Raw genomic sequence first — 25,034 nt, 5'->3', positions numbered from 1 at the left:
AGAACCAGAGTGGTCCAAAGATGCTGAAAAACTTAACAACAGTGGTAATGGGCCGATTGAAAGGCAAGAAGCCCCAGGATCCTCGAGTGAGGCCCCGGCCGTGGAAGGTACAGAAACTTAGTCTCAGGGTTTTTTTTGATTCTGTCCTGCAAGGTTTATTTGGAAGAACCTTAGCCACGTGCCCTCAGTGAAGGTCTCTTGATTGTGAACCTCATTCTCTCCAAAGGAATAGGAGGGAACAAGGTATGATCTGCAAAGAGACGTGCAGGAGTGTGAGTTCTCCCAGGAAGCTCCCCGCAGTGAAACCCTCTCCAAGGTAGGAAACCTCTGCAATCTCCCCATTATAGGACAAGAGTCCAAGAACCCAAGCATCTCCAGCCTTGTGTCTCATTCTTGCTATGCTCCACACCCACCTCCCACAAGTGAACCCTTTGAGGGGAGTTGCTGCACCTTGTCTTGTGATGGGAGGAAAGTAATCTCAGGAAATCTAATAGCCCTTATTGTACCCAGCATCCAGAGTGATCTTCCTAAACTGTGTATCTGGACATGTCACTCTTCTCTTTAAAACTCTTCCAGAGCTCCTCACTTTGTGCCACACTGCTTAGCAAGGCCTTTGTGCTCTAGCCTTGCCTACCTGGCTAGCTTCCCCTCTCCTCAGCCCTTCGTCAGAATCTGCCTAGCCATACTAAGTGTGCTACGTTCTTGCTTGTCTATGCGCCTTTGTACATCTTGCTCCTTCTGCTATAAATGCCTTCCCTCTGTCTTCACGTGACTAATTCTATTTCCCCCTTCACTACTCAGCTCCAATTTCATCCCCTGAACCACCTCCAGTTCTTTGAGCCCCTCCATTTCCTCCCACTCCCACCTCCCTCATCTGGTGCTTACCTCTTTCCTACACTAACACTACCCCAACTCTGTACTACAGTCATCACCTTGCCTGGCTGACTCCCAGTAGACAGCAAGCTAATCAAAAGGGGGAACTATGTCTTATTCATCTTTGAACCCCAGGGACTGGCATAGTGCCAGACATGTCATCATAGGACCTCACTGAATGCCTGAGTTTTTCTCCCTTTTGGTCTAACTGGTAATGCCTACTAATATTTCAATTCACAGTTCAGATGTTACCCACCTATGAAACCTCTACTTTGGGTGGAAGGCTTTCCATCAGCTGGTGCTCCCATAGTGCTTTATACATATGTCCATTATGGCACATCTTTCATTCAACAAATATGTATTGAGTTCTTTCTATGTGCCAGCACTTTTTCTTTTTTTTTTTGAGGAAGAACACTACCACCTCTTATTCTTTTTTTTTTTTAACATCTTTATTGGAGTATAATTGCTTTACAATGGTGTGCTAGTTTCTGCTTTATAACAAAGTGAATCAGTTATATATATACATATGTTCCCATCTCTCTTCCCTCTTACGTCTCCCTCCCTCCTACCCTCCCTATCCCACCTCTCTAGGTGGTCACAAAGCACCGAGCTGATCTCCCTGTGCTATGCAGCTCCTTCCCACTAGCTATCTACCTTACGTTTGGTAGTGTATATATGTCCATGCCACCCTCTCGCTTTGTCATAGCTTACCCTTCCCCCTCCCCATATCCTCAAGTCCATTCTCTAGTAGGTCTGTGTCTTTATTTCTGTCTTACCCCCGGTTCTTTATGACATTTTTTTCCTTAAATTCCATATATATATGTTAGCATACGGTATTTGTCTTTCTCTTTCTGACTTACTTCACTCTGTATGACAGACTCTAGGTCCATCCACCTCATTACAAATAGCTCAATTTCGTTTCTTTTTATGGCTGAGTAATATTCCACTGTATATATGTGCCACATCTTCTTTATCCATTCATCTGATGATGGACACTTAGGTTGCTTCCATCTCCTGGCTATTGTAAATAGAGCTGCAATGAACATTTTGGTACATGACTCTTTTTGAATTATGGTTTTCTCAGGGTATATGCCCAGTAGTGGGATTGCTGGGTCATATGGTAGTTCTATTTGTAGTTTTTTAAGGAACCTCCATACTGTTCTCCATAGTGGCTGTACTAATTCACATTCCCACCAGCACTGCAAGAGTGTTCCCTTTTCTCCACACCCTCTCCAGCATTTATTGTTTCTAGATTTTTTGATGATGGCCATTCTGACTGGTGTGAGATGATACCTCATTGTAGGTTTGATTTGCATTTCTCTAATGATTAATGATGTTGAGCATTCTTTCAAGTGTTTGTTGGAAGTCTGTATATCTTCTTTGGAGGAATGTCTATTTAGGTCTTCTGCCCATTTTTGGATTGGGTTGTTTTTTTTTTGTTATTGAGCTGCATGAGCTGCTTGTAAATATTGGAGATTAATCCTTTGTCAGTTGCTTCATTTGCAAATATTTTCTCCCATTCTGAGGGTTGTCTTTTGGTCTTGTTTATGGTTTCCTTTGCTGTGCAAAAGCTTTGAAGTTTCAATAGGTCCCATTTGTTTATTTTTGTTTTTATTTCCATTTCTCTGGGAGGTGGATCAAAAAGGATCTCGCTGTGATTTATGTCATAGAGTGTTCTGCCTATGTTTTCCTCTAAGAGTTTGATAGTTTCTGGCCTTACATTTAGGTCTTTAATGCATTTTGAGCTTATTTTTGTGTATGGTGTTAGGGAGTCATCTAATCTCATACTTTTACATGTACCTGTCCAGTTTTCCCAGCACCACTTATTGAAGAGGCCGTCCTTTCTCCACTGTACATTCCTGCCTCCTTTTTCAAAGATAAGGTGACCATATGTGCATGGGTTTATCTCTGGGCTTTCTATCCTGTTCCATTGATCTATATTTCTGTTTTTGTGCCACTACCACACTGTCTTGGTTACTGTAGCTTTGTAGTATAGTCTGAAGTCAGGGAGCCTGATTCCTCCAGCTCCGTTTTTCGTTCTCAAGATTGCTTTAGCTATTCGGGGTCTTTTGTGTTTCCATACAAATTGTGAATTTTTTTGTTCTAGTTCTGTGAAAAATGCCATTGGTAGTTTGATAGGGATTGCATTGAATCTGTAGATTGCTTTGGGTAGTAGAGTCACTTTCACAATGTTGATTAATCCAGTCCAAGAACATGGTATATCTCTCCACCTATTTGTATCATCTTTAATTTCTTTCATAAGTGTCTTATTATTTTCTTCATACAGGTGTTTTGTCTCCTTAGGTAGGTTTATCCCTAGGTATTTTATTCTTTTTTTTGCAGTGGTAAATGGGAGTGTTTTCTTGATTTCACTTTCAGATTTTTCATCATTACTGTACAGGAATGCCAGAAATTTCTGTGCATTAGTTTTGTATCCTGCTACTTTACCAAAATTATTGATTAGCTCTAGTAGTTTTCTGGTAGCCTCTTTAGGATTCTCTATGTACAGTATCATGTCATCTGCAAACAGTGACAGCTTTACTTCTTCTTTTCCAATTTGGATTCCTTTTATTTCCTTTTCTTCTCTGATTGCTGTAGCTAAAACTTCCAAAACTATGTTGAATAAGAGTGGTGAGAGTGGGCAACCTTGCCTTGTTCCTGATTTTAGTGGAAATGCTTTCAGTTTTTCACCATTGAGGATGATGTTGGCTGTGGGTTTGTCATATATGGCCTTTATTATGTTGAGGAAAGTTCCCTCTGTGCCTACTTTCTGCAGGGTTTTTATCATAAATGGGTGTTGAATTTTGTTGAAAGCTTTCTCTGCATCTATTGAGATGATCATATGGTTTTTCTCCTTCAATTTGTTAATATGGTTTATCACATTGATTGATTTGCGTATTTTGAAGAATCCTTGCATTCCTGGAATAAATCCCACTTGATCATGGTGTACAATCCTTTTAACGTGCTGTTGGATTCTGTTTGCTAGTATTTTGTTGAGGATTTTTGCATCTATGTTCATCAGTGATATTGGCCTGTAGTTTTCTTTCTTTGTGACATCCTTGTCTGGTTTTGGTATCAAGGTGATAGTGGCCTCGTAGAATGAGTTTGGGCGTGTTCCTCCCTCTGCTATATTTTGGAGGAGTTTGAGAAGGATAGGTGTTAGCTCTTCTCTAAATGTTGGACAGAATTCGCCTGTGAAGCCATGTGGTCCTTGGCTTTTATTTGTTGGAAGATTTTTAATCACAGTTTCAATTTCATTACTTGTGATTGGTCTGTTCATATTTTCTATTTCTTCCTGATTCAGTCTTGGCAGGTTGTGCATTTCTAAGAATTTGTCCATTTCTTCCAGGTTGTCCATTTTATTGGCGTATAGTTGCTTGTAGTAATCTCTCATGATCTTTTGTATTTCTGCAGTGTCAGTTGTTACTTCTCCTTTTTCATTTCTAATTCTATTGATTTGAGTCTTCTCCCTTTTTTTCTTGATGAGTCTGGCTAATGGTTTATCAATTTTGTTTATATTCTCAAAGAACCAGCTTTTAGTTTTATTAATCTTTGCTATCGTTTCCTTCATTTCTTTTTCATCTATTTCTGATCTGATCTTTATGATTTCTTTCCTTCTGCTAACTTTGGGGTTGTTTTGTTCTTCTTTCTCTAATTGCTTTAGGTGTAAGTTTAGGTTGTTTATTTGAGATGTTTCTTGTTTTTTAAGGTAGGACTGTACTGCTATAAACTTTGCTCTTGGAACTGCTTTTGCTGCATCCCATAGGTTTTGGGTCATCGTGTCTCCAATGTCATTTGTTTCTAGGTATTTTTTGATTTCCTCTTTGATTTCTTCAGTGATCACTTCGTTATTAAGTAGTGTATTGTTTAGCCTCTATGTGTTTGTATTTTTTACAGATCTTTTCCTGTAATTGATATCTAGTCTCATAGCATTGTGGTTGGAAAAGATACTTGACACAATTTCAATTTTCTTAAATTTACCAAGGCTTGACTTGTGACCCAAGATATGATCTATCCTGGAGAATGTTCCCTGAGCACTTGAGAAAAAAGTGTATTCTGTTGTTTTTGGATGGAATGTCCTATAAATATCAATTAAGTACATCTTGTTTAATGTATCATTTAAAGCTTGTGTTTCCTTATTTATTTTCATTTTGGACGATATTTCCATTGGTGAAAGTGGGGTGTTAAAGTCCCCTACTATGAATGTGTTACTGTCGATTTCCCCTTTTATGGCTGTTAGTATTTGCCTTATGTATTGAGGTGCTCCTATGTTGGGTGCATAAATATTTACAATTGTTATATCTTCTTCTTGGATCGATCCCTTGATCATTATGTAGTGTCCTTCTTTGTCTCTTCTAATAGTCTTTATTTTAAAATCTATTTTGTCTGATATGAGAATTGTTACTCCAGCTTTCTTTTGGTTTCCATTTGCATGGAATATCTTTTTCCATCCCCTCACTTTCAGTCTGCATGTGTCTCTAGGTCTGAAGTGGGTCTCTTGTAGACAGCATATATATGGGTCTTGTTTTTGTATCCATTCAACCAGTCTGTGTCTTTTGGTGGGAGCATTTAATCCATTTACATTTAAGGTAATTATCAATATGTATGTTCCTATTCCCATTTTCTTAATTGTTTTGGGTTTGTTATTGTAGGTCTTTTCCTTCTCTTGTGTTTGTTGCCTAGAGAAGTTCCTTTAGCAGTTGTTGTAAAGCTGGTTTAGTGGTGCTGAACTCTCTCAGCTTTTGCTTGTCTGTAAAGGTTTTAATTTCTCCATGAAATCTGAATGAGATCCTTGCTGGGTAGAGTAATCTCGGTTGTAGGTTTTTCTCCTTCATCACTTTAAATATGTCCTGCCACTCCCTTCTGGCTTGCAGAGTTTCTGCTGAAAGATCAGCTGTTAACCTTATGGGGATTCCCTTATGTGTTATGTGTTGTTTTTTCCCTTGCTGCTTTTAATATATTTTCTTTGTGTTTAATTTTTGACAGTTTGATTAATATGTGTCTTGGCATGTTTCTCCTTGGATTTACCCTGTATGGGACTCTCTGTGCTTCCTGGACCTGATTAACTATTTCCTTTCCCATATTAGGGAAGTTTTCAACTATAATCTCTTCAAATATTTTCTCAGTCCCTTTCTTTTCCTCTTCTTCTTCTGGAACCCCTATAATTCGAATGTTGGTGCGTTTAATGTTGTCCCAGAAGTCTCTGAGACTGTCCTCAGTTCTTTTCATTCTTTTTTCTTTATTCTGCTCTGCAGTAGTTATTTCCACTATTTTATCTTTCAGGTCACTTATCCGTTCTTCTGCCTCAGTTATTCTGCTATTGATCCCATCTAGAGTATTTTTCATTTCATTTATTGTGTTGTTCATCATTGCTTGTTTCATCTTTAGTTCTTTTAGGTCCTTGTTAAATGTTTCTTGCATTTTCTCTATTCTATTTCCAAGATTTTGGATCATCTTTACTATCATTATTCTGAATTCTTTTCCAGGTATACTGCCTATTTCCTCTTCATTTCTTAGGTCTGGTGGGTTTTTTATCTTGCTCCTTCAACTGCTGTATGTTTTTCTGTCTTCTCATTTTGCTTATCTTTCTGTGTTTGGGGTCTCCTTTTTGCAGGATGCAAGTTAGTAGTTCCCGTTGTTTTTGGTGTCTGTCCCCAGTGGCTAAAGTTGTTTCAGTGGGTTGTGTAGGCTTCCTGGTGGAGGGGACTAGTGCCTGTGTTCTGGTGGATGAGGCTGGATCTTGTCTTTCTGGTGGGCAGGTCCATGTCTGGTGGTGTGTTTTGGGGTGTCTGTGGACTTATTATTATTTTAGGCAGCCTGTATGCTAATGGGTGGGGTTGTGTTCCTGTCTTTCTAGTTTGGCATAGGGTGTCCAGCACTGTAGCTTGCTGGTCGTTGAGTGAAGCTGGGTGCTGGTGTTGAGATGGAGATCTCTGGGAGATTTTTGCCGTTTGATATTACGTGGAGCTGGGAGGTCTCTTGTGGACCGGTGTCCTGAAGTTGGCTCTCCCACCTCAGAGGCACAGCACTGACTCCTGGCTGCAGCACCAAGAGCCTTTCATCCACATGTCTCAGAATAAAAGGGAGAAAAAGTAGAAAGAAAGAAGGAAAGAAGGAAAGGAAAGAAGGAAACAAAGAAAGAAAGGATGGAAGGAGGGAAGGAGGCAAGGAAGGAAGGAAGGAAGGGAGGAGGGAAGCAAGTAAGAAACAAAGAAAAGAAAGAAAGAGGATAAAATAAAATAAAGATAAAATAAAGTTATTAAAATAAAAAATAATTATTAAGAAAAAAATTTTTTTAAAAAGAAAAAAAAAAAAACGGACGGATAGAACCCTAGTACAAATGGTGACAGCAAAGCTATACAGACAAAATCTCACACCGAAGTATACACATACACACTCACAAAAATAGGAAAAGGGGAAAAAAATAGTAAATCTTGCTCTCAAAGTCCACCTCCTCAATTTGGTATGATTCGTTGTCTATTCATGTATTCCACAGATGCAGGGTACATCAAGTTGATTGTGGAGCTTTAATCCGCTGCTTCTGAGGCTGCTGGGAGGGATTTCCCTTTCTCTTCTTTGTTCGCACAGCTCCTGGGGCTCAGCTTTGGATTTGGCCGTGCCTCTGCGTGTAGGTCGCTGGAAGGCGTCTGTTCTTCGCTCAGACAGGACGGGGTCAAAGGAGCAGCTGCCTCGGGGACTCTGGCTCACCCAGGCCGGGGGGAGGGAGGGGCGCGGATGCGGGGCAAGCCTGTGATGGCAGAGGCCGTCGGGATGCCGCACCAGCACGAGGCACGCCGTGCGCCCTGCCGGGGAAGTTGTTCCTGGATCCCGGGACCCCGGCATTGGCGGGCTGCACAGGCTCCCCGGAAGGGAGGTGCGGACAGCGACCCGCGCTCGCACACAGGCCTCCCGGTGGCGGCAGCAGCAGCCTCAGCATCTCATGCCCGTCTCTGGGGTCTGTGCCGTCAGCTGCGGCTCGCGCCCGTCTCTGGAGCTCCTCCAAGCAGCGTTCCCAATCCCCTCTCCTCGCGCACCAGGAAACAAAGAGGGAAGAAAAAGTCTCTTGCCTCTTCGGCAGGTCCAGACTTTTCCCCCGACTCCTTCCCTGCCAGCCATGGTGCACCAACCCCCTGCAGGCTGTGCTCACGCCGCCAACCCCAGTCCTTCCCCTGCGCTCTCCCGTCCCTATTCTTTTGTCTTGGTTTATTCTTTTCTCTTTTGCCCTACCCAGGTACGTGGGGAGTTTCTTGCCTTTTGGGAGGTGTGAGGTCTTCCGCCAGCGTTCAGTAGGTGTTCTGTAGGAGTTATTCCACGTGTAGATGTATTTCTGGTGTATCTGTGGGGAGGAAGGTGATCTCCACGTCTTACTCTTCCGCCATCTTCTCGATCTCCTACCACCTCTTCGTGCCAGCACATTTTTAAGCCCTGGGGACACATCAGTGAACACAATGGATTAAAAAAAAATCTCTGTCCTCATGGAGCTTACCTTTTATTGAGAGAAGACAGACAATAAACAATAATAATGAACAAATAGAAAACCATATATGTAAAGAAATAAAATTGATGACGTATGAGGAGATGATAAGCGCAATGGGAAAAAGATCCAGCAGGATGGTCAGGATTGACCTTATTGAGAAGAGACATTTGAGCAAAGACCTGGAGGAGGTAAAGGAATAAGCCAGAGTTATTTGCAGGAATAATGTCCCAGACAGAGGGGTCAAGCAGAACAAAGGCCCTAAGGGAGGAGCGTGTGGCTTGTTTGAGGGACAGCAAGGAAGCCAGTGTAGCTCTAATGGAGTGAGCAAGGGGGAGGGCAGTGGCTGATGAGATCAGCGACGTGGCAAGATAATTTAGGGTCTTGCAGGCCCTTGTAAAGACTTTGGTTTTGCTCGGTGTGAAATGGGAGCCACTGGAGCATTTGGAGTAGTGACATGATCTGACTCACGCTGAATAGGATCATCCTGGTCACGGTTGAGAATAGACTCTTGGATGTGAGGGAGGCAAGGGTAGAAGCAGAGAGAGCACTTAGGAGACTGTTGTAATAATCCAGGGGAGAGACGATGGGGTGGTAAACCAGGGAGCGATAGTTGAGCTGGTAAGTGGCTGGCTTCTGGAAATATTTTGTAATTATATGTGAATATGTCTGTCTTCCATTGGACTCTGAGTTCCTAAAAGGCAAGGACCAGGTCTTATCTATTTTTATATCCTTAATGCCTAGTACTATGCCTGACACACAGTAGCTGTTCAGTAACTATGGAATGAATGCATTCTATTTCTCAAACTAGATTATATGCTCTTTGGGGGCAGTATCCATGTCTTTTGCATGTTTGCAATCCTCACAGCATCAAGCCCAGTGCCTTCCTTGCCCTGGGTAAGTTCTCTGGGCCTCGCAGTTCATGGGTTGATATAGACTGAAGCCCCACTTCCCCAGACCCCCAGCCTACCAGGCTAATGGGCAGAAGGTAAAGGTCTTTTACTGTTTTTTCTCTAACTTCAAGCTTTAAAAGTACTCACCAGAATGTGTCTGGAGGCCCAAACACCCTTAAGGCACAGTGTGAGCGAGTAGAGAGAAGCAGTCAGAATGAAGAGGGAACCCACTCTAACAGGTTTCCAAGGAAGGGCACCATTCTGGACAGGTGCTACAGAGGACCTATGGCACCCTGATGATAGGGCACCAGAACCTAGGGACCCACCCTGTCTTCAGTGCCAACCTCACAAAACCTTTATGCTGTTTAAGGAGGATGGTAGAGGCTCCTGCGTGGCACAAGAGGGCTTCAGCAGCTCCACCCTCCACAATAACCACAGCATTGCCCGAGCCTTTCTTGGTCAGCAAATACTTCAAGGCCAACTCACTCACTGGGCACACACCTGTGAAACCAAAGAGTCAAGGGGTATAACAAACTTGGTGCTTGAGGACGGGGTAAGGGGTTCCTCCAGGGTCTTCCTGCTGGAGACAGTTCTTCTGTCACCTGACTGTGCTTGTTTCCACTCTTCTGTCTTTAACCTCCACATCCTGGGTTAGCCCTGAGGTTGGTCCTTAGGGTCAGCTGCTTGCCTTGCAGCTCTGTGCTACTACAGTTGGGGCTACATTGAGTTCTTCTGCCTACTTTCTCTTAGCTCTATAGTATTTAAGCCCATCCCTTCCTTCTCTACCCAGGAACCACAGCTGTCTTCCACTCTCCCCAGGCTGATGGCAATTGAGGCTCTCCAGAGTTCTCTTCCCTAGGAGTAATGAGGAATAGCCACCACCATCCTGCTTCCTCCTTAGAGCAACCCGGCAAAGGGAAGCCAGTGGCTGCGGGTTCTGGAGAGTAGGCAGACCCAGGATCCTGTCCAAGCCAAATTGAAATGTAGATGAACCATGGAATGACATCTTGCTGCTCTACAACAGTCACAGAGTCTTTCCTCACCTCTGCTTCCCAACTCTGCCCTGTGCTCACCTTCTGTTCTCTCCTGGGATGGAAGACATTGGCTCCAGGCCACAGTCCTTGAGACCCAGGTTCATACCAACCTCAGAGGGGAGCAGAACCATCCTCTGGGACTCTAGTGGTGCCACCTGGCCCCTCCAGATATCAATGTATCTTACCTTTTAATGTTTGGCTTCAGTTGTTTTCTGGTGTCAAGAAGGATGGATATTCATCCAAAGAGAAGGACATTTGGCACAGTACCCCGGCTTGAAGCCTGGCATGGGGAAGTTGTCCTGGATTCTGACGGATGCCTCTCCTTTATCCCTTGATGTCTTACGCAAGTTCAAAGGGGTTCTCAGGAGATGAGGGTCATGGGCCAGGAGGGTACCAGCTAGTATGAAAGACTTGAAAGTGTCTTTGAGACGCCCTGAGATGAGAACTGCTACATAAATGACTGGCCAAAAGAAGCCAGTTGACATCCCCAAGAGTCAGGCAAAGTTCATCTGAGCTGTACCATTCATGCCTCATTTTCCTTATATTTGGTTTTTTTTTTTTGCAGTACGCGGGCCTCTCACTGTTGTGGCCTCTCCCGTTGCAGAGCACAGACTCCGGACGCGCAGGCTCAGCGGCCATGGCTCATGGGCCCAGCCGCTTCGCAGCATGTGGGATCTTCCCGGACCGGGGCACGAACCCGTGTCCCCTGCATCGGCAGGCGGACTCTCAACCACTGCGCCACCAGGGAAGCCCTATATTTGGTTTTGATATTTGGCTTTTGCTTTCCACTTTGGCTTTGATCCTGAACTCCAGGCTTCTGCTTCCTCTTCTGAAAGGATCCTTGGCAACTCTTATGAATGCCTATAACTTATCCTGCTGCCTAACCAAACCCTGCCTCCCAGATCTTGGACAGAACCTGAGGCTTGGCCACATATTCCTGTTACTGGCTCAGTGTGTTCTGGACTCATTTTCTACTAAGTCCTCTTCCAGCAGGGAGTGAGAACTGGACTGACTGTCAAGGCTTATAGAAGTTGGAGCCCTGAGGTAGGTCAGAGAATGGAATGATTTCTTGTACTCACCCATTGACATCACATAATCTCGCACAATTGGGATCCAGAAGATCTCTTCCAAGGTCCGTACATAAGGAGTGATGGCTGGGAAAATCCGAGCAAAGCCAGTGGCCTCAGTGGGAAAGATGATGAAGACACCATAAGAGAGAATGCCATGGGGGTGGTTGGCAATGATATAGTTGTGTTTGGGACAGAGGTCATGAATCTTCACCAGCTGTTAGAGGGAGATTGAATCAGAGTAGTGGATAGAAGGAAGAGAGGACATGTGGACTCAGATCCCAGTAGGTAGCCTGTGTTTCCCTTGGGGAGCTCCAAATCCCTATTCACTGGGATGTCTTCACTGTCACATGATTGCCAGGGGTTATGATGCTCAGAGAGGCTGACCTGGGTCTGCCACTCTGAGGCAAGGTGCTATCCATTTGTCTCCCCACCTGCCCATCCATCTTGGGTCCCTGCTCTGCATTATGCCTCTGGGCCTCGATGTCCACTGCTGGCCACCAAAGCCTTTGAAAACATAGGGCTGAATGGGGAGGGAGAGTCTGGGCAACAGGGACTGAGGGCACCCAGAGGAAGCGTAGTCATCTTTACTGGGAAGTAATTTGGAAATACTTCCAGAGGGTCCAGTTTCGTACCCAAGTTGAACGCCTACCACCTGCAGGTACAGAAGGGAAGGAAAGACTGGGTGAGATCTTGCCAATCCCTCTACTTCTCCTGGAGGTGGAGGGTTCTTCCTAAAATCTTCAGGTCACTAGAGGGGCCTCTTTCTCACATTTCCATATCTTGGGCACAGAGCTATAGGTACTGTCCCTGAATCCAACCCTCAAGGAGACACAGGAAGCCCCTGCTCCTCTGGAGCAGTCAGAAAGGTGGGAGGGAAGGAAATAGCAGGAGGCTGGGAGCACCCACCCAGAAACCAGCCTCAATTCTTCCTGGGCAGCCTGGCAGAGACCTCTGTTACTTGCTGAGCTTTGCCCTCCTGTCTCCCACCCCTTCCCTCTACCTTCCTGTGCTCCTCTCCCTCTCTCCTTCGCTTCGCCTCCCTGACCTCCTTTCCTTTCCCTTTCCTCTTCTTTCCTCTCCCCACCTCTTCTCCCTCTGTCTCTCCCACTCTCTCCTTCCACCCCCACCCCAGCCCTGTGGTTCCATCCTTGGTACAGACAGGGACCACCACTCTTCCCCTGTTTCTTACCTTGACTGTGGGTGTTCGTCATAGGAGAGCCAGGCTAAGGCGAGCACGGACAGCATCCCGAACTTAGTGAACACCAGAAAGTAGGGTATAAGAAGAATAGGAATAGCTCCTGAGGGGACGCAAAGGGTTCATGCCCTTCAGTTCCCTTCAAGTTTAATACACCTCTCATAACCCCGATCTCTGCTCTGTAGTGAAGGAGCAGGTTGAGGCCGGTGTGAGACTCTTCTCTCCTCATCCCCCCCGACCCCCTAACCCCCTCCTAGCTCTGCTGTGGTCCGGGAGGACCTCTGAGTCCCTGGATCTGGGTCCCCTTGGTGGCTGAGATCTTAACTGAGGACAGCAGAACCATGACGTTCTCAGAGTAGGTCCTCAGCTGGGGTCAAAGGACAGCACTACTTGGTAATTGGAAGGAAACAGCATCTTGGACCTGTGGCTTACATCCCCGTTCTGGGACCTCAGGAAGTCCTTTCTGAAAGCTCAACCCTCCTTCCTTTGTGGAACTGCTCTGTCAGCACATTCCAGTGGAGAGGGGCGGCCTGCAGTGTATGGGCTGTTTGATGCTGAGAAGAAAACACATATTAGAAACTGCTTTACTTTGTTCGATTTTGTCCCATTCAAAATGTCTCAAAAGTTCAGAAGGGGAAAAAATCATCTCTGTTAGCAAAGAAAGGGTCACAGCAGGCTGTGAAATGCAGACATGGTACATCTTACAGCAGTGGGAGTTGAATTCCATTTTAAAATATGCATTCATGAGAAAGAGGGGCTCAGTACACATATTGTGAATTTAAAAATACCCAGCTAAAGGAATGACTTCTTTGACCAGATAACATCATAGTAGATAAAAGTTTCAGAGAAGGGGAAGAAACTCAAGAGTTACCTGCCAGCAGGTTTGTCTCTAGCATTTTGGGCTTAGATGAAAATGACAGGAAAAAGATGGAATGGGCATTTTAAAAAAAAGTCGTGTTATGGAGTAGAAGAAACCTTAGTGATAGGCTGAATTCCCCTTACAAGAGCTGGCTGAAGTGGTTGTTGTAAGCATACTAATTAAATAGGAAATAGCAGGGGGAGGAATTTTATGGGAAGATTGCCATGGATACAAATCTGGCTACCTCTGACCCTCATAAAAGATGAGAGTAGGGGGCTTCCCTGGTGGCGCAGTGGTTGAGAATATGCCTGCCAATGCAGGGGACACGGGTTCGAGCCCTGGTCTGGGAAGATCCCACATGCCACGGAGCAACTAGGCCCGTGAGCCACAACTACTGAGCCTGCGCGTCTGGAGCCTGTGCTCCGCAACAAGAGAGGCTGCAACAGTGAGAGGCCTGCGCACCGCGATGAAGAGTGGCCCCCACTTGCCGCAACTAGAGAAAGCCCTCGCACAGAAACGAAGACCCAACACAGCCAAAAATAAATTAATTAATTAATAAATTTATTTTTTAAAAAAGATGAGAGTAAATTTGCTGGGTAAGCTTCAGAAGAAAACTCAGATAAAGTTAAATATGAATCATTATTAATTATTTTTCAACTTCTTTATTGGAGTATAATGGCTTTACAATGGTGTGTTAGTTGCTGCTGTATAACAAAGTGAATCAGCTATACATTTACATATATCCCCAGATCCCCTCCCCTCCCTCTTGTGTCTCCCTCCCACCCTCCCTATCCCACCCCTCTAGGTGGTCACAAAGCACTGAGCTGATCTCCCTGTGCTATGTGTCTGCTTCTCACTAGCTATCCATTTTACATTTGGTAGTGTATATATGTCCATGCCACTCTCTCATTTCGTCCCAGCTTACCTTCCCCCTCCCCATGTCCTCAAGTCCATTCTCTACGTCTGCATCTTTATTCCTGTCCTGCCCCTAGGTTCTTCAGAACCTTTTTTTTTTTAGATTCCATATATATGTGTTAGTATACGGTATTTGTTTTTCTCTTTCTGACTTACTTCACTCTGTATGACAGTCTCTAGATTCATCCACATCTCTACAAATGACCCAATTTCGTTCCTTTTTATGGCTGAGTAATATTCCATTGTATATATGTGCCACATCCTCTTTATCCATTAATCTGTCGATGGACAGTTAGGTTGCTTCCATGACCTGGCTATTGTAAATAGTGCTGCAATGAACATTGGGGTGCATGTGTCTTTTTGAATTATGGTTTTCTCCGGATTTGTGCCCAGGAGTATGATTGCTGGATCATATGGTAACTCTATTTGTAGTTTTTTAAGGAACCTCCATACTGTTCTCCACAGTGGCTGTATCAATTTACATTCCCACCAACAGTGCAAGAGGGTTCCTTTTTCTCCACACCCTTAGAGGGATTTTTTTTAGTAGATTTTAAAAGTATTTAATTTAATGGGATTTTCTACACAGGTGATCATGTCATCTGTGAATTAGGACAGTTGTATTTCTTACTTTTCAATCTGAATGCTTTTCTTTCTTTTTTTTTTCTTCTTGCTTTATTGCACTTGCTAGGACTTTTAGTATGATGTTGAATACAAATGGTGAGAGTGAACATACTTGCTTTGCTCCTCATCTTAGAGAGAAAGCTTTCAGTCTTTCACCATTAAGTATGATGTTACCTGCAAGGTTTTTTTTTTTTTTACAGATGCTCTTCATCAAGTTGAGAAAGTTGCCTTCTGTTCCTAGTTTGCTGAGAGATTTTATCATGGGTTAAAGTTTGTCAAATGCTTTTTCTACATCAGTTGATATAATTGTGTGTGTTTTTTCTCCCTTAGGTGGTTAATATGCTAGGTTACGTTGATTGATTTTCAAATATTTACCCTTGCATTCTGGGATAGAGCCCACTTGGTCATGGTATATTTGTTTGATTTGCTAGTATTTTTTTGAGGATTTTTGCATTTATATTCATGAGGGATATTGGTCTGTAGTTTTTTTTTTTTGTACTGTTTTGTCTGGTTTTGGTATCAGGGTCTGGCCTCATAAATGAGTTGGCAAGTGTTCTTTCGTCTTCTATTTTCTGAAAAAGATTGTGTAGAATTTGTGATATATCATCTTTAAAATGTTTGGAAGAATATGCCGTTGAAACCAACTGGGTCTTCAGATTTCTGTTTTGGAAGGTTTATAACCTTCCAAAATTAAAATTTAATTTAGTTAATAGTTACACATTATCTGTTTCATTTTGGGTGAGTTTTGGTTGTTTGTGGTTTTCAAGGAAGTCTTCAAATGTAATTGTTAATTTGTCTATTTTTTTTCCAGTTCTGTTAGTTTTCACTTCATATATTTTAAAGCTCTATTGCTAGGTGCATAGACATTTAGGATAGTTATGTCTTCTTGGTGAATTGACCCTTTTACCATTATGTAATATCCTTTTTCACCGTTGGTCTTGACTTAAAAAAAATAAATGTAAACCTGTACACCCTCAAATTACTAATGATTACTAGCTTAAGTTAAAGATGGTACCAATATGAATCTAACTGGGTCCTTTCTTCAAATCATTTCTGATTCATCTTTCTTGCTCACTTTCCCCATATAGTAATAGCCAACATTTACTGTACACTCATCATGTAAAACTAAGTATTTTACATGTGTATTTTATTAAATCTTCATAAAGCCCCCATTAGGACAATAAGCATTCTCATTTTGTGAATGAGGAACCCAGGTTCAGAGAAGTTAAATAACCACTTAAGGTCACACAGCCAGCTAGTGGGTGAGCCAGAGTTGAGAACTCACACTCTTCCTCCAGAGACTGTACTCTTCACCACTGAGCTCTAATTATCGCTTTCCTTTAGTCAATTGTTAATTCCCGTCAGTTCTGTCCTCCAAACATCTTTCAAATTATTCTATTCCCCACCTCCATGCTACCATCCTGTCTAAGCCACCATTCTCTCTCTCTAAGCTGACTGCCAATGTCTTCTAAACAGGTTACCTGCTTCGATTTGAGCCATGATGCAGCCAGCATGCTAAATGCAAATCTCTGTCCTTCTATAGCATATAACCAAGAACATGGCTGTTTGTCAAAGAGACATTTCTGTGGCTCTGTGATTACTTAATGGATCAAAATTAATGATAAATATGAGAACCTATGGGGGTTAATGGTATTTCAATAATTCAACAACTCACATGGCTTCCCATGACTCTTAGGATCCAGTCCAGTCTCATAAACTTGGTTCTGAAGGTCCTCCGTGATGGAGCCCCTGGCCACCCCCTAGTTCTCTGCATGCCACCATACTGTTCTTCTGTCAGTTTCTTCAACTCATTCTGTTCCCCAGCCTCCGGGCTTCTGTGCATATTGTCCCTTTTGCCTGGAAGACTCTTTCCTCAGCTCGTTGCCTGGCTAGCTCCTATTCATATTTCAGGCCTCAGGATAAATGTCACAGTTTCAACATTTTGGAGCTATCTTTAACTTCTCTCCCTTTCCAAAAAAAAATCTCTCCCATTCATCCTCCTGCCTCTGTCTCCACTGTCACTGCTGTGGTCCAGAACTTGATCTCCTCTGGTCTGGACTGCAGGCTTTTGTCTATTCTTGCCTGCTGGTCTCTTCCCCTCCAGTCTATTTTCCATGCCGCAGATATATTTTTAAGGCACAGTCATAATGTTGTTTGCCTCCTCTGAAGCCTTCAGTATTTTCCCACTGCTGACAGGATGAAGTCTGAACATGTTAGCCTGGTGGTTTTTTTTTTTTTTTTTTCTGTACGCGGGCCTCTCGTTGTGGCTCCGGACGTGCAAACTCAGCGGCCATGGCTCATGGGCCTAGCCGCTCTGCGGCATGTGGGATCTTCCCGGACCGGGGCACGAACCCGTGTCCCCTGCATCGGCAGGCAGACTCTCAACCACTGCGCCACCAGGGAAGCCCTAGCCTGGTGTTTAAGGCCCTCCATGGGCCGGCCACATACACCTTCTTGGCCTCATCTCTCAGCACCGGCACTCATACCCCTTATGATCTAGCATGAGGTGATCATACCCAGACCACTGTAAGGACATGGGGTGATCTGAAGTGGCTCATGGATGGAAAGTTATTTTAATGTGTAGTGAATAAAAGTGAATTCATGGTGGTAATGTAAAGTTTCCTGTTAGAATATATTAATTTAGGGGCTTCCCTGGTGGTGCAGTGGTTAAGAATCTGCCTGCCGATGCAGGGGACACGGGTTCAAGCCCTGGTCCGGGAAGTTCCCACATGCCGTGGAGCAACTAAGCCCGTGCGCCACAGCTACTGAGCCTGTGCTCTACAGCCCGCGAGCCACAACTACTGAGCCCGCGTGCCACAACTACTGAAGCCCGTGTGCCTAGAGCCCGTGCTCTGCAACAAGAGAAGCCACTGCAATGAGAAGCCCGTGCACCACAACAAAGAGTAGCCCCTGCTCGCCGCAACTAGAGAAAGCCCACGCCTATCAACGAAGACCCAATGCAGCCAAAAATTAAATAAATGAATGAATAAATAATTTTTTAAAAAAAGAATATATTAATTTAGCTTACAGGAATGAGTCAATTTGGGGAAAAAATGTTAGTAATAATAGCACAGGTGGTACTCAGCTGTGGAAAGAACCAGAAAGTGGGAGGCAAACGGCTGAAGAATGGGAAACGGGGGTCCAACCACCTTAGTCTACTCCCCATTCTTTCAACCCACCATGCAATTTCACTTCTCCATGCCTTTGGTGATGCTGTTCCCTTATTCTGACTACCCTCTCTCCAACTTTCTGTCTATATCAAAATTCTCTCAGCCGTCAAGGCTTAGCTCAAATGATACCTCCTTGATGATATCTTTGCTTATTCTCTGGTCAGAATGAAGAGTTCCCTCCTCTACACACCCACAGCACATTACTTCTGCATCTATTTGGCCCTGTTTCATTTTGTTGCTTGTGTAGTTAGCACCTTACATGTCTGGCCCTTTGCCTTTTAGACAGTAAGCTTCTTTTTTTTTAATAAATTTATTTTTGGCTGCGTTGGGTCTTCTTGTGGTGCGCGGACTTCTCACTGTTGTGGCTTCTCTTGTTGCGGAGCACGGGCTCTAGGCACGCGGGCTTCAGTAGTTGTGGCACGTGGGCTCAGTAGTTGTGGCTTGCGGGCTCTAGAGTGCAGGCTCAGTAGTTGTGGTGCACAGGCTTAGTTGCTCCGTGGCATGTGGGATCTTCCTGGACCAGGGCTCGAACCGTGTCCCCTGCATTGGCAGGTGGATTCTTAACCACTGCGCTGCCAGGGAAGCCCTAGACAGTAAGCTTCTTGAAAACAGCCTTCAGCATAATGCCAAGCACAGGAGGAAGATTCAGGATAAATATATTTGTTACATTCAGTTGTAGCACAGGGAAGTTTGATTTCAAAATTCTCTAAGTGGCAGGTGAATGGTAACAGGGAAAGAAACCACCAATGCCCTTATTCCAAATAAATAAAGAAAGGCCTTCTGAGGTTCCAGGGTGTGCATGAGTGTGTAAGGCTATGGGCAGCCTGTCATTTCTAGTGTAAAGCGAAAACCTGGCGTCTTAATCAGTTGGCTCAAAGCCTTCAGAAATCCAAGAACGTGGCTGGTTTGTCAAAGACGAATTTCTGTGGCTTTGTGATTACTTATTGGATCTGTATTACTATAAATGTAAGAACCCGCGGGAGTAAAAAAAAGATAATTTAGTAATTCAGCAAACATAGACTGAGCATACCTCGTGTGAAATCCCTGTGCTAGAAGCAATGGGGGCAGGCTTGGGGCCTGGAAGGAGGAGGGTGAAGAGCATAAGTATGAAAACGATGAAAATAATGTAAGTATGGTTACTGATACCTTGTATAGAGCATTTATTGTCAACAGGCACTCTGTTCAGCACTTAATGTGCATTATCTCATTTAATCTTCTCACGACCCTGAGAGGTAGATAATTTTATTATCCCCATTTTACATATGAAGAAACTGAGGCTCAGAGAGGTCATGTATCTTCATTTCAAGCTTTGGGAAAAAAAGTATGTAGCATTTGTTGTGTCTTTATTATGAACCAAGAGCTACTTTAAGCACTTTGTGTATGCTTAATTAATTTTAAGTCATATTAAGACATGTAAAAAATAAAGTTCCTGCTTTCCAGAAACTCATAGTCTAGAGGGGAAAACTGATACCATAAATAATGGATATATCCTAGAGGGTGAGAACAATACAGTTAGGGTTCAAATGTCATTATATGGGGACGAAAGGAGAAGGCCATTCTTTACTACCGGGCAACCTAGAAAGGCTTCATGCAGAAGGTAAGATTTAAATTGAATCTTGAAGGAAGAGTAGGATTTTGACAGACGGATTAGTGGTGGAAGGGCCTTCCACGCACAAGGAAGAGCTCGAACGAAGGCCTGGAGATGGAAGAGTCCAAGGTCTGTGAGTAATACCATAACCTGAAAAAGTACAGGGAGCATGGGAAGCCATGGAACAGGAGATGACACTGGGAAGGAAGCAGGGGAGCTCAGGTCCCATACTGAATGGAATGAGAAGCCAGTGATGGTTCTTAGCAGAGGAAGAGCGTGATCATATCTGTGTATCAGTAAGATCATTTGAGATGACTGTGCGAGCAGGAGAAACGGTAGGCAGGGAGGTCAGCTAAGAGTTGCGGTGACTTAGATGAGAGGCAATGGGAACCTGAAATAGGCTACTACTTCTGAAATCAATTTGAAAGATACTATGGAGGCAGAATGTTCAGGGGTTTGCAGTTGACTGGATGTAGGGGGTGAAGGAGAGGGAGTAGTGAAGTGAACGATGCCTTGAAAGGGCCTGTGGGAATGCTTGGAAGGTATCAGAGTGTCTGCCTCATTTTCTAGGATCTAGTTACTCATTATTCTTCCTGAAGGTGCAATGAAATCAGAGTCTAAGGTGCCTGTCTTAGAAGTGGTAGTCACTCTTCTGTTGATCAAACGTCTTCTGAGGTGGGGTGGTTGGGCTCCGATGTCAATTTCTATCACAGAAAGAAAATGAACATCGACTGAGGGTTTTCTTTCCTCTTTGATTATCAGAATGGTCTTGAGAGCTCTGTTCTACAATGGTAGAGGGTGAACGACTTACTTGCACAAGCTCACATAACAAGTAAATGGCAGACCTGGTCTGTCTGACTCCCAAGAGTATGTTCTATTTTTTGTATTATCAGCAACCAGAGATACGAGGCAGACCCACACACACACACAAAAAGATGTCCATGAGAGAGAAAAAAGAACAAGAGGTGGACTTAAAGGTCTTTACTGAGGAGAAGAAATCTGGAAGAATCAACAGTGTCAAGCCTGGTGTTGCAAGAAATAGAACAATGACAAGACGTGGCTCCTGTTTTCATGGAGCTTATTGGGTAGAGGAGGCAAAGGGTATAAAGGCTGCTATGCAACCGAATTTTCCAAAGTGCTCTGGACTTTCACAGATAATGTAGTCTCAGGTTGCCAGGACAATGTTGCAGAGAAGGTATGACTTGAGCAGTATCTCAAAGGAAGGGTTGTCCAGGGATAGTCCAGGAAGGGTGATCAGGGAATCTTTTTTTTTTTTTTTTTTTTTTTTTTGCGGTACGCGGGCCTCTCACTGTTGTGGCCTCTCCTGTTGCGGAGCACAGGCTCCGGACGCGCAGGCCCAGCGGCCACGGCTCATGGGCCCAGCCGCTCCGCGGCATGTGGGATCTTCCCGGACCGGGGCACGAACCCGTGTCCTCTGCATCGGCAGGCGGACTCTCAACCACTGCGCCACCAGGGAAGCCCAGGGAATCTTTTAAGTGTAGGAAATAGAGCAGAAGTGAAGGAGTGAGAGAGTAAGTAACCTTGGCATTTTTTTAAACATCTTTATTGGAGTATAATTGCTTTACAATGGTGTGTTAGTTTCTGATTTATAACAAAGTGAATCAGTTATACATATACATATGTTCCCATATCTCTTCCCTTTTGCATCTCCCTCCCTCCCACCCTCCCTATCCCACCCCTCTAGGTGGTCACAAAGCACCGAGCTGATCTCCCTGTGCTATGCGGCTGCTTCCCACTAGCTATCTATTTTACATTTGGTAGTGTATATATGTCCATGCCACTCTCTCACTTTGTCACAGCTTACCCTTCTCCCTCCCCATATCCTCAAGCCCATGCTCTAGTAGGTCTGTGTCTTTATTACCGCCTTACCCCTAGGTTCTTCATGACCTTTTTTTTTTCTTAGATTCCATATGTATGTGTTAGCATATGGTATTTGTTTTTCTCTTTCTGACTTACTTCACTCTGTATGACAGATTCTAGGCCCATCCAGCTTACTACAAATAACTCAGTTTCGTTTCTTTTTATGGCTGAGTAATATTCCATCGTATATATGTGCCACATCTTCTTTACCCATTCATCTGTCGATGGACACTTAGGTTACTTCCATGTCCTGGCTATTGTAAATAGAGCTGCAGTGAACATTGTGGAACATGACTCTTTTTGAATTATGGTTTTCTCAGGGTATATGCCCAGTAGTGGGATTGCTGGGTCGTATGGTAATTCTATTTGTTCTGTGAATAGATTGCCTGGAATACGAGCTTCACCTAGGGGAAGAGTAGGGGGATGAGCTGGTAAAGAGTTTGAGGCAGGGGGCTTCCCTGGTGGCACAGTGGTTGAGAGTCCGCCTGCCGATGCAGGGGACACGGGTTCGTGCCCCGGTCCGGGAAGATCCCACATGCCGCAGGGCGGCTGGGCCCGTGAGCCATGGCCGCTGAGCCTGCGCGTCTGGAGCCTGTGCTCCGCAACAGGAGAGGCCACAACAGTGAGAGGCCCGCGTACCGCAAAAAAAAAAAAAAAAAAAAAAAGTTTGAGGCAGAGAGTGGAGCAGGGCCTTGAATGCCCACAATAACACATTTGTACTTCATCAAGAAGGCAAGGGAAAATCGCTGACTATTTTTGAGCAGCAGAGGGCTGTAATCAAAGATGCCTTTGAAAGACTCTTCTGGCTGTAGGCAGTGGAATATATGGGAGAGGGTGGAGAATAGAAGTCCAGGAAAGAGGATATTGCAACAGTTTAGATAGATGGCAATACAAGCCCAGAAAAGAAGAGACAGATGGAGAGCCATCCTTTAACTGGAAGCTGGGCCTCAGAGGGGCTCTCAGGAGCATTGCCTAATTCCAAGGGTCATGAATATTTATATTCCACACCTCCCCCAAACCATCTCTTCATTCTTCTCTCATCGCTTCTTTCCTCCTTCTTGTCCCTCTCTCTGCCTTTTCTCTCCCCCTCTTCCCTACGTTTTCCCCCATCACTCCCAGTTGTGCTCAGTAATCAGCCATGATTCTGAACATCATTCAGGAAGGAGGAAAAGCGCTGAGGGAGGCTCTGAGCAAGACAGAAAGAATGAAGGAAAGAGGGTGAGAAAAAGAAGGAAGAAAAGAATTAGGAAGGAGGAAGGGAGGGAGGAAGGAAGGAAGGACACTTTTCTGTAAGGAGCATTTACTGGGAACCAGGCCATGGACCCCTTTGGCAGTCTGGTGAAGCCCTTTTCTGAATAGTATTTTTAAATGCACAAAATAAAATACACAGACTTACAAAGGAAACTCATCATAGTAAAACACCGTTATCAAAATATTGCCAAAAATGTCATACAGTAACATGGGCTTCTTGATTTATGCATTAAATAACCACGCCTAATGGTAGTTCCAATAACTGTTGGAATTTGGAAGTGGTAACGAGCATAAATGAACTTTTTTTTTAGTACGCGGGCCTCTCACTGTTGTGGCCTCTCCCGTTGCGGAGCACAGGCTCCGGACGCGCAGGCTCAGCGGCCATGGCTCACGGGCGCAGCCGCTCCGCGGCATGTGGGATCTTCCCGGACCGGGGCACGAACCCGTGTCCTCTGCATCGGCAGGTGGACTCTCAACCACTGCACCACCAGGGAAGCCCATAAATGAACTTTTGAGATGACTGCAACAACTGGCATGTGAAATGTAAATCTCTGTGATGTCTATTACCGACAAATTCACAGGTATTTCTGTGGTTTGCTGCCTACATTCATCATTTCAATATGAGGTTAGTGAAAACAAACAGGTAATTTTTTCCATCCAAATTCAACGTTGTCCCTCCCTGCCTCATTCTAGGTCTATAGGTCCCTAGTTAAGAACCACTGCTCTACGGGGTCATATAGCCTCCCACAGATTGGACTTGGCAGCCTCCTAACCTGTCCCATCCTTCAGGATGACATTTCTCCACGTCCAGTTTCCAAACTTGCCCCTGTAATTGGCTGCTCACAAAGCCCTGGTTTCTGACTGAGAAAAGCTTCGAGCTCTCAGCCCATTTGCCCGGCACTGATGACTGTCATTCTCTGAGTCCATTGAAGAACTGGCCCTTTCTCAAAATTCTGTCTAATGAGTCACTCACGCAGCCCACAGATTTTCCATAATTCTCTCATCATAGTCTTATACTGGAAAATCACCTTACATCTACCCAGTAACACCAACTCTGCCCCTGCCCCCGAATAGGACTCTTTTCAGCTAGTTCACAGGGGGCAGTCCTGAGAGAGGGCTGGGGTGATCTTTAAACCAGGAAACCTGCAGCCTCACTCCTGGCCTTCATGCCCCTCAGATGGGAGGAGAGAAATCTAATGGACTCAACAGTAGCCATCTCTCTGGGTAGAGAGGCACAGTCCTTCCCAGAGAGAGGGGACCAACAAAATGATCTCTTTGGAGCCCTCCTCATCTGGAGATTCCTGGTCTCTTTCTTCATCTGTTCCCTTGTGCTTTCCAGCCCCTGGGGTTCACTCACCTAAAAAGACATAGACTGGGATCCACTGCAAAACAGAGAGTGTTTGGAGGCTTTCCTGAAGATCCAGATGGGAGAGGAAGGCCATGGCCATGGTGCTGTTCTGTTGTGATAAGAAGGCTGGTGCCTCCAGAGCTGAGCTGATTGCAGGTGCTTTGCTTTAATCTCATCACTGAGTCCCTTTATCTGCTGGAGGTTTTAGCCTTTTCTCCAGTCTTCCCTGTTCTCTCCCCACAACTTCCTATGCACACACCAGGCTTTAGATCATACTTTCTAATCTCTCTAATATGCATCCTTTCCCCACAGGTGCTCAATTGCCTCGGGCTGGTTCTAGCGCCCTGTGTGTGTGTGTGTGTGTGTGTGTGTGTGTGTGTGTGTGTGAGGAGGGGTCCCTGATATATTAGTGCAGGAAAAGGGAATGGCTTAGGCCTCAAATAGGATCTCTGAAAAGCAGTCTGCCCTGGTGGATGCTCTCTGACTCCTCCTGTCTTCTGCTGAGAGCCACCTAGTCGACTAGAGCCTTCTTCTGCATGAATATCTAGACTTCTCAGATCCCTCCTTGTGCCTCTGTTCCCAGGGGTTCTGTACCAGTGGCCAGTGGGAGAAGCATTGCACAGAGAGCAGACCTGGCTTTCGGTCCTGGCTCTGCCAAGTTCCTCCCCGGACGCTGTGGGGGAATCGCTCTGTCTCTCTAGATCTGTTGTTGGGAGGCAATCTAGCGGCTAAAGGCATGGACTTCAGAGCCAGATAGCTAGGGTTTAGATCTCAGCTCTGCCACTTACAAGTTGGCAAACTGCCGTGCCTTGGTTTCCCCAACTGTAAAATGGGGATAATAATAGTACCTGCTTCATAGGGT

The 25,034-nt window shown here is 44.6% G+C and overlaps 1 protein-coding gene and 1 long non-coding RNA gene across 2 annotated transcripts in view; one reads left to right on the top strand and one right to left on the bottom strand.

Moving 5' to 3' along the window:
• The window catches only part of LOC113613130 (uncharacterized), a 5,951-nt gene extending 5,138 nt beyond the window's left edge, over positions 1-813 (top strand). The window contains exon 4 of the long non-coding RNA XR_003430088.1: positions 227-813. This is a non-coding gene — a long non-coding RNA (uncharacterized LOC113613130). The remainder of the gene's footprint in view (positions 1-226) is intronic.
• The window catches only part of DGAT2L6 (diacylglycerol O-acyltransferase 2 like 6), a 26,167-nt gene extending 1,133 nt beyond the window's left edge, over positions 1-25,034 (bottom strand). Inside the window, 9 exon segments of the mRNA XM_027093588.1 lie at positions 38-157; positions 160-250; positions 9,567-9,741; positions 11,354-11,560; positions 11,929-11,946; positions 11,949-11,996; positions 12,534-12,550; positions 12,552-12,642; positions 24,182-25,034. Coding sequence (XP_026949389.1) covers positions 38-157; positions 160-250; positions 9,567-9,741; positions 11,354-11,560; positions 11,929-11,946; positions 11,949-11,996; positions 12,534-12,550; positions 12,552-12,642; positions 24,182-24,272 — 858 coding nt within the window. The 5' untranslated portion in view covers positions 24,273-25,034.

Source organism: Aethalodelphis obliquidens, unplaced genomic scaffold (genome assembly GCF_003676395.1).
Source record: "Aethalodelphis obliquidens isolate GAN/ISIS:26980383/991018 unplaced genomic scaffold, ASM367639v1 scaffold85, whole genome shotgun sequence".
Lineage (NCBI taxonomy): Eukaryota > Metazoa > Chordata > Mammalia > Artiodactyla > Delphinidae > Aethalodelphis > Aethalodelphis obliquidens.
This window is presented reverse-complemented; position numbering and strand designations above follow the sequence as displayed.